Source organism: Podarcis liolepis (assembly GCF_965112155.1).
Source record: "Podarcis liolepis genome assembly, chromosome: 7".
Taxonomy (NCBI): Eukaryota; Metazoa; Chordata; class Lepidosauria; order Squamata; family Lacertidae; genus Podarcis; species Podarcis liolepis.
This window is the reverse complement of record NC_139561.1, coordinates 87,374,608-87,389,414: the sequence shown is the minus strand read 5'-3', so window position 1 is coordinate 87,389,414 and position 14,807 is coordinate 87,374,608. Positions and strand designations below refer to the sequence as shown.

Here is a 14,807-nt window from a genome sequence, read left to right as displayed (position 1 = left end):
AGTTATTCAAGCCCCTTTGTCACGACAAGGCAGAGCTGGACCATAAAGAAGACTGATCGCTGAAGAATTGATGCTTTTGAATTATGGTGCTGGAGGAGACTCTTGAGAGTCCCATGGACTGCAAGAAGATCAAACCTATCCATTCTGAAGGAAATCAGCCCTGAGTGCTCACTGGAAGGACAGATCCTGAAACTGAGGCTCCAAGACTTTGGCCACCTCATGAGAAGAGAAGACTCCCTGGAAAAGACCCTGATGTTGGGAAAGATGGAGGGCACAAGGAGAAGGGAACGCCACAATACGAGATGGTTGGACAGTGTTCTCGAAGCGACCAGCATGAGTTTGACCAAACTGCGGGAGGCAGTGGAAGACAGGAGTGCCTGGCGTGCTCTGGTCCATGGGGTCACGACTAAACGACTAAACAACAACAATAGCCGCTGGTGTTCATATCCTCTGTGAATTTGTCTTAACCCTCATTTAAAGCTGCAAATATAACGTTTTAAGTGCTTTATACAAATGTGACACTACATGGCACTGGTGAGCTAATGACAAATTCAATATATTTTCTAAAGCATTTTTTAAAGACATTTTCACAGCGTTTTTTTAAAAATATATGTGTAGATTTCACCCGAGTGAAATACAGTGGTACCTCGGGTTAAGTACTTAATTCGTTCTGGAGGTCTGTTCTTAACCTGAAACTGTTCTTAACCTGAAGCACCACTTTAGCTAATGGGGCCTCCCGCTGCCGCCGCACTGCCGGAGCACAATTTCTGTTCTCATCCTGAAGCAAAGTTCTTAACCTGAGGTACTATTTCTGGGTTAGCGGAGTCTGTAACCTGAAGCGTCTGTAACTCGAGGTACCACTGTATATAAATGTGTGTGTGTGTGTGTGTGTATGCAGGCAGGACATCTTCAATGGGACCGGCCTGTCCCTAAAAGCCTACTGACTGAGCATCTCCCCCCCTCCTTTCCTGCCTGGCAACAGCCCAGTCTGCCTTGTGTGCCGCCCCCCACCCCATTATATTTCCTATTTCTGGATTAGCGGAGTCTGTAACCTGAAGCGTCTGTAACCTGAAGCGTCTGTAACCTGAAGCGTCTGTAACCCGAGGTACCACTGTACTTCCTCTGCAGCGCCCTTCGTTCCTAGTCCTGGGCCTTTCTTGCAGGGGCTGATGGGAGCTGTAGTTCAGTAACATCTGGAGCGCCCCAAGGTTCCTCACCCCTGGAATCTCAAAATTTGGGTGGCGTGCAACAGGGCACCAAGCTAGTCGGCTTTAAAAGAGGATTATAGACAAATTCCCTTTTCAGATTAGACATCCCTTTTATTTCAGTGTATTATAAAAAAAGGATACTTTGTATTGGGTATGAACTTTTGTATATCTTTTGACAAGTATCGAGAAATATAATTAAATGCAAAAGAGAGAGAGAGAGAGAGGAATAGGGAGGGAAGCCAGGGGCTTTCAATGGATGGCGCAGGTTGCAACCACTCTTCTGCCAGGTTCAGTGTTTTGTCAGAAGAGTATCCAAAGAATCTGGCTGCTGGATCAGGGCCATTGATTTGTATTCAGTAGGTATTACATGAGGGACGCGGGTGGCGCTGTGGGTTAAACCACAGAGCCTAGGACTTGCCAATCAGAAGGTCGGCGGTTCAAATCCCCGTGACGGGATGAGCTCCCGTTGCTCGGTCCCTGCTCCTGCCAACCTAGCAGTTCGAAAGCACATCAAAGTGCAAGTAGATAAATAGGTACCACTCTGGCGGGAAGGTAAACGGAATTTCCGTGCGCTGCTCTGGTTCGCCAGAAGCGGCTTAGTCATGCTGGCTACATGACCCAGAAGCTGTACGCCGGCTCCCTCGTCCAGTAAAGCGAGATGAGGGCCGCAACCCCAGAGTCGGCCACGACTGGACCTAACGATCAGGGGTCCCTTTACCTTTACCTTTTAGGTATTACATGGGGGTTACAGTCTTATTTCCTAAATATAATCTTTATTAGTTTAACACATAAACTACATAAAATACATAGATAACGAGTCATACAAAGTGGAAGCGAAGAAAGAAAGGGGAGGGGAAGAAAAGAAGAAAAGAAAATACAGTGTATTACAATTAAATAAAAAGTTGTGAATGTAAAACCAATCATTCTCATTATGCTGCTTATATTGTCTATGTTTTTTCGCACAGATTTATATTATTTCATACTGTTTTTGTATAGTCCGATAAGATATCTAATACACTTTTTGCTTGCAAGTATCAAGCTAGTTCTGCAAGTATATTGTTGTTTGTACAATACAATTTTAGATGTTCCTTAAATATCTTCCATTCTCCATACACTTTCTGGTTTGAGACAATTCCAATCAGTTTTGCTAGTTGCAGGTATTCTATCATGAGGGTCTTCCACTCTGTAATCATTGGTAGTGCTTCATTTTCCCAGTTTCTTGCCACTATTATTCTAGCTGCCTTGATTGCAAACATCATAGGTGAGCAAACTAAAGCCCGGGGGCCGGATCCGGCCCAGTCGCCTTCTCAATCTGGCCTATGGATGGTCTGGAAATCAGCGTGTTTTTACATGAGTAGAATGTGTGCTTTTATTTAAAATGCATCTCTGGGTTATTTGTGGGGCATAGGGATTCGTTCATTCCCCCCACCCCCCAAATATAGTCCGGCCCCCCACAAGGTCTGAGGGACAGTGGACCGGCCCCCTGCTGAAAAAGTTTGCTGACCGCTGGCATACATAAACAATGGTCTTATACTTTTTGAAAAATTCTATTGGTAGTATACCTAATAGGAAGGTCTCTGGTCTTTTTTCAAATGTAAATTTAAATACAGTGGTGCCTCGCAAGACGGAAAGAATCCGTTCTGTGATTCTCTTAGTCTAGCGGTTTTTTTGTCTTGCGAAGCAAGCCCATTGACGGATTAGAGGATTAGCGCTATTAGCGGCTTATCTGCTGATCGGATCAGCTGATAAGCGGCTTAGCGGCTTAGGAAAAGGGGGGGGGAGGAAAAAAACCCCGCAGGAACTCGCAAGACCTTTTCGTCTTGCGAAGCAAGCCCATAGGAGATTCGTTTTGCGAAGCAACTCCAAAACGGAAAACCCTTTCGTCTAACGAGTTTTCCGTCTTGCGAGGCATTCGTCTTGCGGGGCACCACTGTAATTTCTTGATTTCACCGTAGATGTTGTTCCAAACTTCACGGATAACCACACAATTCCACCACATATGAAAGCAGGACCCTGTGTCCTTTTTGCACCTCCAGCGTGGGGGTTACAGTCTAAGGATGGTTCCTAAAGCCAAAATCGCATATAGTCAAAATGCACTGAGTTCAATGCTGGGTGGGATTGCCAAAGTCTTTCTTCCTGGAGGGAGGTCTGCCCCCTTTAATTTACCGTATTTTTTGCACCATAACACTCACTTTTTTCCTCCTAGAAAGTAAGGGGAAATGTCTGCGCGTGTTATGGAGGGAATGCCTACAGGTGGCATGCCTACGGATTTTCCTCCTCTAAAAACTACGTGTGTGTTATGGTCGGGTGCGTGTTATAGAGCGAAAAAGACGGTAATTTGATATATTTTTTTTGCCAAGCGCCTAAAGCTGAATGCAGGCGAGTTAAATGCATGCAAATTGTGGGCTTACTGTAATGGAAGTTGTTAGTTTGTGGATGCCAGACGCCTGGATCCTGCAAGTGTCGGAATTTAATCAAGGCTTGGCGTGCTAAGCTGTGTTGCAGACATTCCCAGCCTCTGCACCCAGCAAGTGTTAAAAGCCAATTAAAAGTGTTAATTGCTAATTAAGCCAGCCTTAAGAACTTAATTTGTTCTGGAGGTCCGTTCTTAACCTGAAACTATTCTTAACCAATGGTACCACTTTAGCTAATGGGGCCTCCCACTGCCGCCACCGTGCGATTTCTGTTCACATCCTGAGGTAAAGTTCTTAACCTGAGGTACTATTTCTGAGTTAGTGGAGTCTGTAACCTGAAGCATCTGTAACCCGAGGTACCACTGTATATTATTTCCCCAGCCACTCTGGGTGGCTCCCAACAAAATATTAAAACACAATAACCTGTTAAACATTAAAAGCTTCCCTAAACAGGGCTGCCTTCAGGTGTTTTCTTAAACTCTTGTAGTTGTTTTTCTCTTTGACATCTGGTGGGAGGGTGTTCCACAGGGCGGGTGCCACCACCGAGAAGGCCCTCTGCCTGGTTCCCTGTAACTTGGCTTCTCGCAGGGAGGGAGCTGCCAGAAGGCCCTCGGAGCTGGACCTCAGCGTCCGGGCAGAATGATGGAGGTGGAGACGCTCCTTCAGGTATACTGGGCCTTTGAGGCAGTTTAGGGTTTTAAAGGTCAGCACCAACACTTTGAATTGTGCTTGGAAACATACTGGGAGCCAATGCAGGTCTTTCTAAACTATTGTGGGGTGGAGAAAAATGCTTTTTCTGGTTTTATCTTTTTTTGTAAACTGCCTTGAGGTTTTTGTTTTGTTTTGTTTTTGAATTCCATGAAATAATTAAGCAAGGTAGCCATCTTCCAATATCTGAAGGACTGTCACTCGGAAAGCGGAACAAGTTTTGCTTTCCGCTGCTCCAAACAAGAGGACCCTGGCAAACGGCTTCAAATGGCAAGAAATGAGATCCCGAATACACATTTGGGAAAACTTTCTGACAGTAAGAGCTGTTCGGCAGTGGAACAGACTCCCATGAGAGGTGATGATCTCTCATTCCTTAGAGGTTTCTAAGCACAGGTTGGACGGCCAACTGTCAGGGATGCTTTAGCTGAGAAGAAGAAGAAGAGTTTGGATTTGATATCCCGCTTTATCACTACCTGAAGGAGTCTCAAAGTGGCTAACAATCTCCTTTCCCTTCCTCCCCCACAACAAACACTCTCTGAGGTGAGTGGGGCTGAGAGACTTCAAAGAAGTTTGACTGTCTCGGGGAGGAAATAGAGGAGTGCGCCTTTGGGGTTGAGGTCAAACCGCTGGAAGGTTGCAGCACCAGCTATGGCTGTAGAGACCGATACAGGAGAGACATGTTTCGTTGCAGCCGGGGCAGAAGAAGGCATCTGTTTGTGCTGCTGAAGATGCTCCATGGCGTTTTGACTCTTTGCGCTCCTCCCAGCGGTCATTCCTCCTCCGGTCACTGCTATGGATGCACAACCTGTCTGTTTCCAGGCACTGTGGTCGTCTGCAAAAGATTCCCACATGGTGGAGTTGATGTTGCCAGCGTTCACGTCATGTTTGCAGATGTAACACAGAGTTGGTCTGCCAGCGGCCTGGTGCCTGAAGCCAGCTCCCCTTAAAGGTAGAGGTAAAGGGACCCCTGACCATTAGGTCCAGTCGTGGCCGACTCTGGGGTTGCGGTGCTCATCTTGCTTTACTGGCCGAGGGAGCCGGTGTACAGCTTCCGGGTCATGTGGCCAGCATGACTAAGCCACTTCTGGCGAACCAGAGCAGCGCACGGAAACGCCGTTTACCTTCCCGCCGGAGCGGTACCTATTTATCTACTTGCACTGGTGTGCTTTCAAACTGCTAGGTTGGCAGGAGCAGGGACCGAGCAATGGGAGCTCACCCCGTCATGGGGATTTACCTTCCTGCCAGAGTGGTACCTATTTTTCTACTTGCACTTTGACGTGCTTTCAAACTGCTAGGTTGGCAGGAGCAGGGACCGAGCAATGGGAGCTCACCCCGTCATGGGGATTTACCTTCCTGCCAGAGTGGTACCTATTTATCTACTTGCACTTTTTGGCGTGCTAGGTTGGCAGGAGCAGGGACCAAGCAATGGGAGCTCACCCCGTCGTGGGGATTCGAACCGCCAACCTTCTGATCGGCAAGTCCTAGGCTCTGTTGTTTAACCCACAGCGCCACCCGCGTCCTAGCATTCAAAAGGTGAGACAGGACTTGCCTTTGCAGAAGCCACGCTGATTCTTCTCCAGCAAATTCTTCGTTTTCTTCGTGATCTTATTCTTCATGACGCTTTCCACCCGTTTACAAATGTAATGCACCTTCGGCTAACTGGATCTCCCTGGATCCCTCCCCACCCCCATGGTCACTTTCTAGTCCTCCGGAGCAGAGGTCAGTCTTAGGACAGGTTACATATTTTTGTACGCCAGCAATTTGGCATTTGATTTCTTTGACGAATTGGAGGGGGCAGGATACAGCCTAGTCCTGGTGCTTGGCTCCCTTTTTAATTTGTAATTGCGGCCTAGAATTTCATCTCTTGCCACCAGTATTTCCCTCGTTCTTCAGACTCCCCTCTTTGAAAAGTCAGTTCAGGCACAGGGATCTCATCTACGTTTTCTGCCAAAAGACAAAAGGCAAAGGATCCTCCGTTTCTGCCATCTCCTTCTACTTTAGCACACCTTTAAGTCTCCACTCATCCTAACAGTCAAGCTGTTTCCCTACTTCTGAGGCATTTAAAGACTTTTGAACATGTTGGTGTTAACATTTTAACGATGTGTCCCTCGATTGTTTTCATTTTTCACGCCCTTTACGGTCTGCTAACATTTCTTTGGCCAGATTTTTAGGTTCCTATTTGTCCTAATTTCAGCAAGCCTTCCGTTTTCCGAAGGAAGCCTTGTTGCTTCTCGTAGCTGCTTTGACTCTTGCTAGTTAACCATGTCAACATCTTCTTTCCCTTGTAGTAAACGTCTGGTATATATACCTAGCTCTGCTTCTATTATTATAGTTTTGAATAACCCCCTAATCATCCTGGAGAGATTTCACCCTCTTGGCGTTCCCTTTCAACGTTCCTTTTTTTCTTTACCAATTCCCTTGTTTTGCAGGAAGGTTTCCAAAGTCTTTCTGCAAGAAGCGCCACTTGGTTTCCCTAAAACCGGCCTTTTATCCGAGAGGGGAATGTGGCTGAGTCTAGGGTGCCCCATGGCACAAAAGGAGCTTTCAGTTGTGCTTGCAGAACCAGCTCTGGACGTTTTCAGGCGAATTTTGTGCCTAAAACATAGGGCAATTCTCTCTCTCTGTGTGTGTGTGTGTGTGCTTGGTCAAGTCATGAGTTCTTTGCAGAAAACCTTGCATGTCTAGACGTATAAAGGTTAAATTCAGGACATGGCGGGGACGTGTGGGGAGGTGGGGATGAATATTTTCATACCCCTGGCCCTTTAAATTGCAAACTCCACCTCCCCGATATTAACATTGTCTAAACAGCGTTTTGAGTATCAGTCCCACATCACTTAAGAGAGCTGTGTGCCTCTGTGTAGCATTGGCCATGCTTTCATCCTTCTCGATTCCCTCTTATCCCCCTGCCTTGACCGGGGGCCAGTATTTCGACAGATTTAAAGACTATCTCAACCTGTCGAAGGTCATCCTGGAGATCATTGAGGACCGGAAGAAGGGGCAGGCTGGTTTTCCGGTCTGGGGTCCCCTTGACTGCAGTGATGTGCCAATGGGACCCCTTGAAGACCCCTTGGGGGTCCTGGCTCAGTGGGCCATCAGCAGCGGGAGCAGCAGCTCGGAGGGTGGAGCGAACGGCGAGGCGTCGCAGCCCCCCCAGCAAGCCGCCAAGGGGATGATCTGCAACTTTTGCAAGCACAACGGAGAGTCCAAGAACGTCTACACTTCCCACCCGCTGAAACGGGCCGACGGGGTGGTGGCCTGCCCCATCCTTCGCAACTACACCTGCCCGCTCTGCGGCGCCACAGCCGGCAAGGCCCACACGCTCAAATACTGCCCGCTCAACCAGGAGAAGCAGTCGCTGTATCGCAAGTGCGGACGCAACTCGGCCGGGCGCAAGGTCAAGAGATGAAGCGAGGGACCTCCCTGCCCAGGAACGAAGAACCACCAACCCACAACTACTGTAATTAAGAACCAGAGATAAGACAGAACACGTCTCCAAGCAACATTTTTGATACCGGCAACTCCAAAAAAGCCAACTTCGTTTGCCCCTACCCAACCTCCCCTTTCAAAATACATTTAAATCAAGACGTTTTTGTATTATTTGCTTTCTACACCAGGAAGATGACGGATGCTGCAACAAGGGATCTTTTTTAAAAGACACATACGGGATATCATGAAAATGCACCCTGCTTTTCAGTTTGAAGAACGGAAATCAGCCTAGTTTGTTTCCCAAAATCTGTGAGTTTATAACACTTTTGTCTCTTGCTTTTTTAAATTTCTGCAATTGTCTTAAATCTTTTCAGGGCCACTTGTTGCATGATGGAAGCAGCTATTTCCCCCTCCGAGAATCCTAAAACAAATCCCAAAAGTTGCCATTTTGTTTCTTATATCATGTGTGTTTTGTATATGTGAGAAAAGTTTATATGCTTTGAAAAGAAATATTTTTATATATATTTTAAAAAGAAAAGTATTTATATCTATATTTGTTCATGTGGGTGGTGGTGTTTGCACTGCAGAAGTTTATTATGTTTTGTTCCGGTGACGTTTGAGACTGTTTAATAAACAAGTTTTTATTGTTCTTGCATCAAATCATTGCCTTTCTCAGTTTTGTTCTTGCATCAAACTGTTGAATTTTCTTCAAGCGTTTCCCTGCAAGAGTTCAGGCAACAACAGCCTGACCGTAACTTGGAAAGTTTACAGTACTTGGTAGTAGGTCTTGCTTAGGCCAATGGGGCATACTGCCTTGTAAATATATCTAGGTCTGTGCATAAATCTCTAGGTATTTTGTTAATAAAATATATCTGTGCACAAACATGGAATCTAACTGGGTTAGATAGCAAGACTTTTTGAGAAGATCATCAGTTGAAAATGGGGACTCCTTAAATAATTGCAGCTGAATCTTCTAACATGCTTTGGAAACTTCTGCAACCCGAGTAAATTCCGAAATCTGGGATCTATATTTCCTTAACTCTGCAAAAAAAAATAATGCTTCCACTTATCATGTGTGGACCGTGCAAGACATGAATGCCTCATATCCACTAACCAGGGAAAACTCCTACTTGGTCTCCATTTTGTCTTCTCAGATCTCAATAGGCATTAATTGTACACTTTTAAGCCACCGTGAGGAGTAGAAACTTCTTCTTTTTAAGGTTGGGGAGAACAAAAACGTGTACTCCCTTCCCTTTCACAGAATTCATGAAATTCACAGAATTTCCCACCCTTCTCAAACCTCCCTATATAGGGCTGGGTTTTGCACCCTGACATCTGCGGACACTGTTAAAATTAAGTGAAAGGGATTTTGTATTACAGATGCACTTGGCATTCGCAAATCACATTCACCCCCTCTTTTTTTTGGGGGGGGGTAAAGGTAAAGGGACCCCTGACCATTAGGTCCAGTCGTGACCCACTCTGGGGTTGCGGCGCTCATCTCGTTTATTGGCCAAGGGAGCCAGCGTACAGCTTCCGGGTCATGTGGCCAGCAGGACTAAGCCACTTCTGGCGAACCAGAGCAGCGCACGGAAATGCCGTTTACCTTCCCGCAGGAGTGGTACCTATTTATCTACTTGCACTTTGGTGTGCTTTGGAACTGCTAGGTTGGCAGGAGCAGGGACCGAGCAACGGGAGCTCACCCCGTCGCAGGGATTCGAACCGCTGACCTTCTGATCAGCAAGTCCTAGGCTCTGTGGTTTAACCCACAGCGCCACCCGCGTCCCTGTGGGGTGGGGGGTAGATGCATTTCCCCCCCGGATGTAGATGTTTTTCCACCACCACCCTACACAGCAGAATGCACAAAGTCCTGATCATGATTAATCAAAGTGAGGAAAACACTTTGTGTGGCCTCAAACTGGAGGATTAAGGAATGGGAACTCTCCCCTTTCATGTTAAAAAGAATACCACACAGAACCCAGAACATAACAGATGAACCTTTGCAAAGCAGGTAGCCCACCCCATTCTAGTTTTTGCACCAAAGCTCCCTATCACCTCGATAACTGGTTTTCAACATCACGATATATCACTAGCTAAACATCGTGATACAGTGGATGCTCAGGTTGCGAACGTGATCCGTGCGGGAAGCACGTTCGCAACCCACAGCGTTCGCAATCCGCAGCGCCGCGTCTGTGCACGCGTGGGTCGCGATTCGGCGCCTCTGCGCATGCGCCCCAAACCCAGAAGTAACCCGTTCCGGTACTTCCAGGTTCGGCGCGGTGCGCAACCCAAAATCTCGCAACCCAAAGCGCCTGTAGCCCAAGGTATGACTGTATACCGATGCATCACGATGTCTGAAACAAGGATGGAAGGATGTGGATGTAAACACTGAACGTGGCAACCCTGTGGGGAAAAGGATGTTCTCCTAAACCAGCACGACTATTCCTCTGTTCACACAGGGAGGGTTGAGGTTCTGCAAAAGGATAACTTTTGCGCCACCAGACACTGAACTGCAACTCGCTATCAGTCTCTAGCTAGCATGGCCAACGAGCAAGGATGATGGGCGTTGTAGTTTCAGCAACACCTGGAAGGGGCCAAAGTTTCCCCACACCTGTTCCGGAAGCATCCATTCCCCTCGTCGATGTGAGAAGCGATAGGATGCTGGAATATTGTTGTTGTTTAGTTGTGTCCGACTTTTCGTGACCCCCTGGACCAGAGCACGCCAGGCACTCCTGTCTTCCACTGCCTCCCACAGTTTGGTCAAACTCAAGTTGGCAGCTTCGAGAACACTTTCCAACCATCTCATCCTCTGCCATCCCCTTCTCCTTGTGCCCTCCATCTTTCCCAACATCAGGGCCTTTTCCAGGGAGTCTTCTCTTCTCGTGAGGTGGCCAAAGTATTGGAGCCTCAGCTTCAGGATCTGTCCTTCCAGTGAGCACTCAGGGCTGATTTCCTTCAGAATGGAGAGGTTTGATCTTCTTGCAGTCCATGGGACTCTCAAGAGTCTCCATGCTGGAATATAAACAAGGCCTTTTTTTGTCTGTTGCGAGGTTTGTTATGGCTGCCATTCGCTCTGTTTTTACCCCCCCTCAGAGCAACTGGCAGAAAAGAGGAATTTTGTATCTTTAGTGGAGACGGCTGGTTTGCACCGTCTCCAACAGAAAGCCCTGATCTCTAGAAATGGGCAATGGGAAACAAGGGTCAGTGGAAAGGGCTCCCCCCCCCCCCACAATCCGGCCTCTCAGACCCACTTTTGATGATAAAGTGGAAAAAGCAAATGGAACAAGGTCCTTCAGAGAATGGTCATCGCCCAAACGGAGGCTGGAACCCCAGGCTCTAAAAGGGGAAGGCAAGCTAGGAGCAGAAGGTGCACACTCACATCTTAGACAGGCCCAAGCTGGCTGGCTTGGCCGTTCGCCTTGGGTTCATGCAGTGTTTCACCCAAGTCCTGAGGATGAGGAAAGGGCATCTAGAAGGTGGACAGAAGTGGGCATCCGGTTGGCCAACTTGAGAAAAGGAGAGTGCTAGATAAGAAGGGATTTGGGCATGATCCAGGGCTCATCTTACGTTCTTTAGGTGGCTCCACATCACTAGTGCTCAGCAGGTGGGATTCAGGTACAAACCGGGAATTAAGATTTGCACAGTTACGTTGAATTGGAGCCATTTGTCACTCTTAGCACAATCAAGGCACTTCTTTAGAAGCGACTTCCAGCAGTTAGGAAAGAGATAGGGAAACGCTGAAAAGTGTGGGCTGGGCAAAGGACCAAAGGGAAAACATCTAAAGGACCCTTCAAGGAAACAGGGATGAGTGAATTCTCGTCGTGATGGAACCTGCCAGCAAAAGGAAGAATGGATAAGCAAAGTTATGGACCATGTCAAATCAGCAAAGCTAACAGCTAGAATAAGAGAATCTAATGGAGACTGGGGTTTTTTTTTGAAGGCTTTTGAACCCTTTGTGGATTATTTGAAGAAATATAATAGGAAGAATCTGTGAGTGGTTTTTGATCTACAAGCAACAGAAAGCATGAGAGACTATTGCATGGGTAGGCAAACTAAGGCCCAGGGGCCGGATCCGGCCCAATTGCCTTCTCAATCTGGCCCATGGATAGTCCGGGAATCAGCGTGTTTTTACAAGAGTCGAATGTGTCCTTTCATTTTAAAATGCATCTCTGGGTTATTTGTGGGGCATAGGAATTTGTTCACCCCCCCCAAAATAGTTCGGCCCCCCACAAGGTTAGAGGGACAGTGGACCGGCCCCCTGCTGAAAAGGTTTGCTGACCCCTGGACTATTGTGTTATGATTATGATGTAAAAAAGGGAAGACGAGGTGCAGGAAGGGGGGTGCGAATAAGAAAAACATCATGGAAAATGGGATGGGAAGTTGATAATATAAAAGATTTTTTTTAAAAAATGTATTGGAATTTGATGTGGAATTTCTGGAAATTTATATTAAAAATAAATAAAGGGAGGGGGAAAACCCCTCCCTGTGAAGAAATCAGAAGGGATGCTTAGTAGGGATCGGATACAATATACCGTATTTTTTGCACCATAACACTCACTTTTTTCCTCCTAGAAAGAAAGTAAGGGGAAATGTCTGTGCGTGTTATGGAGCGAATGCCTGCGGGTGGCAGGTGGCGGGGGGGATCTGCTGCAGTTGTGAGCAGAGGATCCATGGTTCCCCTTCCTTCCCTCCTCCGTGGTTACAAAGCATGGATCCACATGGATCCTCAGGATTTTTGCATTGGGCTACTCCAAACTCACTGTCAGATCACATGTCTGTGGCCACAGCATGAACCACAAAAATCATATATCCACTATTTCGTTTAGAAATTTTTTGTTTGTTTTCCTCCTCTAAAAACTAGGTGCGTGTTATGGTCTGGTGCGTGTTATAGAGCGAAAAATACGGTAGTGTCCCTGTAAGCTTTTTGCAAGCATACAGGTTTTCTACAGGAGCCTAGAGGTAAGAAGGGAGAGGAGGAAGATCGGGGGGGGGGGTGTTTCAGAGGCTGGCAGTGGGGCCGCCTTCTGGGGTGTGAGCCTTGGCAGAACTCCAGCAACGCTGACCGCCCCAAAAAAGCACCTCTCCCGTGCACATATAGGTGCAGCCGCTGCAGAAAGCACCAGTTGCCTTAAGTGTTCCTTGCAGCAGATTGCAAAATGGGCATGATGGACGCCCAGCCCCAAGCCACAAGGAAGTACCTCTTGTGCATGTGGCTATTTTTCAACGGATTACAGCCCTGCAGATGCTTCCCCCTGGTTAGCAGTGCTATTCCAGTGGAGTTTGCAAAACACAGCTGGAATCCCTTTTGCAGCGAGCTGAACATGGGGGCTGTGTTGATCTAGCAAGCTCAGCTCCTGAAGAGGCCCAAACTGCAACTTCGCCTTGAAGGCGAAACTGCCCAGCGCAGAGAAGAGAAGGACAGTCCCTTTACGGCAGCCATGGGAAACCTTTATCAGCTTAAGGGCCACATTCCATTCAGGGATTGCCTTCCAGGGGCCACATACAAAAAGTGGGCGGGGTCAGAGTCAAGGGTGGGTGGAGCAATGAGTATAATTTTTTTGCCTTTGTACAGTTAGGTGTTTGATACCCACCCACACCCGACGCTCTCTATCCTCCTTCCAGGCATTATCAGAATTCAAGGCTGCGTTCTAGCCAGGAGAAAACAGGGTGTGACCTGGAGCGAATATTGAGGGCCAGGTAAATAAGTCTAGAGGGCCACATTTTACCTCGGACCTGAGATTCCCTTGCTCTAGGACATGTCTACATGCCAAAGCAAAGCCATTTTCAAATCTTAAAAATAAAAATGCATTTGCCACTGAAAGACACTTTTTGGAACTGTAGTTCATAACAACGAACACAGGAGCTAGATAAATATTAGGCAACTCAGTTGGATAGAGCATGGTGCTGACACGGCCACGGTTGCAGATTCGATCCCCGTAAAGGGAAGGTTTCATATTCCCACATTGCAGGGGGTTGAGATAGATGACCCCCAGGGTCCCTTCCTTGATTGATTGATTGATTGATTGATTGATTGACTGATTGATTGAATGAATGAATGAATGAATGAATGAATTTATATACTGCCTTATACCCGAAGGTCTCAGGGTGGTTCACAGAACAAAATCAGAATATAAAACCACAAAATATATAATGAAAATAAAAACAACAACCCAACAGCCCTTCATGATTCTATGAGCCTTCTATACCTAGTCAGACCATTGGTCCAACTACCTTAGTACTGCCTACACGGACTGGCAGCAGCTTATCTGAATGTCAGGCAGGGGGGTCGGGCCCTTGTTATGTACTGAGTTTAATAGGATCCAAAAGGCAGCAGTCTGATTGGTCCTAGAACAATAGGATTCAGAATGCAGCAGTCTGATTGGTCCTAGAACAATAGGATTCAGAATGCAGTGGTCTGATTGGTCCTAGAACAATAGGATTCAGAATGCAGCGGTCTGATTGGTCCTAGAACAATAGGATCCAGAATGCAGCAGTTTGATTGGTCCTAGAACAATAGGATCCAGAATGCAGCAGTCTGATTGGTCCTAGAACAATAGGATTCAGAATGCAGCGGTCTGATTGGTCCTAGAACAATAGGATCCAGAATGCAGCAGTCTGATTGGTCCTAGAACAATAGGGTCCAGAATACAGCAGTCTGATTGGTCCTAGAACAATAGGATCCAGAATGCAGCGGTCTGATTGGTCCTAGAAGAATAGGGTCCAGAATGCAGCAGTCTGATTGGTCCACAGGAGCCACCCAATCTAGCTCCAGGTGGAAGTGAATCCACAACCTGATTGGCCTACAGGTGAATCCCGGAATTAGCCAATCACGTGGGGCCCATTGTGTAAATAATCTATATAAAGCAGACATTCTGGGGAAACGTCCATTTCCTCCTCACCACTATGAGCTGAAATAAAGAGCATGAAATCCACTCTCGACCCTGAGTATATTTCAGCCCTTCTGCCTGCCAAGAAGCTGTCCTTACCACTGGGGTGTGGCTGTTGGCAGAGGATTCAAGCTGGACAGGGATCGGGGGGCCGGGGGCAGCGAGCT

General features: G+C 47.1%; 1 protein-coding gene and 1 long non-coding RNA gene across 2 annotated transcripts in view; both read left to right on the top strand.

The window, feature by feature from the left end:
* LOC310712747 overlaps window positions 1-14,807 on the top strand; it is a 410,683-nt gene that overhangs the window by 383,323 nt on the left and 12,553 nt on the right. The gene's annotated exons all lie outside the window — the stretch shown is intronic.
* NANOS2 (nanos C2HC-type zinc finger 2) overlaps window positions 5,982-14,807 on the top strand; it is a 136,303-nt gene continuing 127,477 nt past the window's right edge. Inside the window, exon 1 of the mRNA XM_083516041.1 lies at window positions 5,982-9,400. Within this exon, the coding sequence (XP_083372167.1) occupies window positions 7,200-7,736 (537 nt within the window). The 5' untranslated portion in view covers window positions 5,982-7,199 and the 3' untranslated portion in view covers window positions 7,737-9,400. The remainder of the gene's footprint in view (window positions 9,401-14,807) is intronic.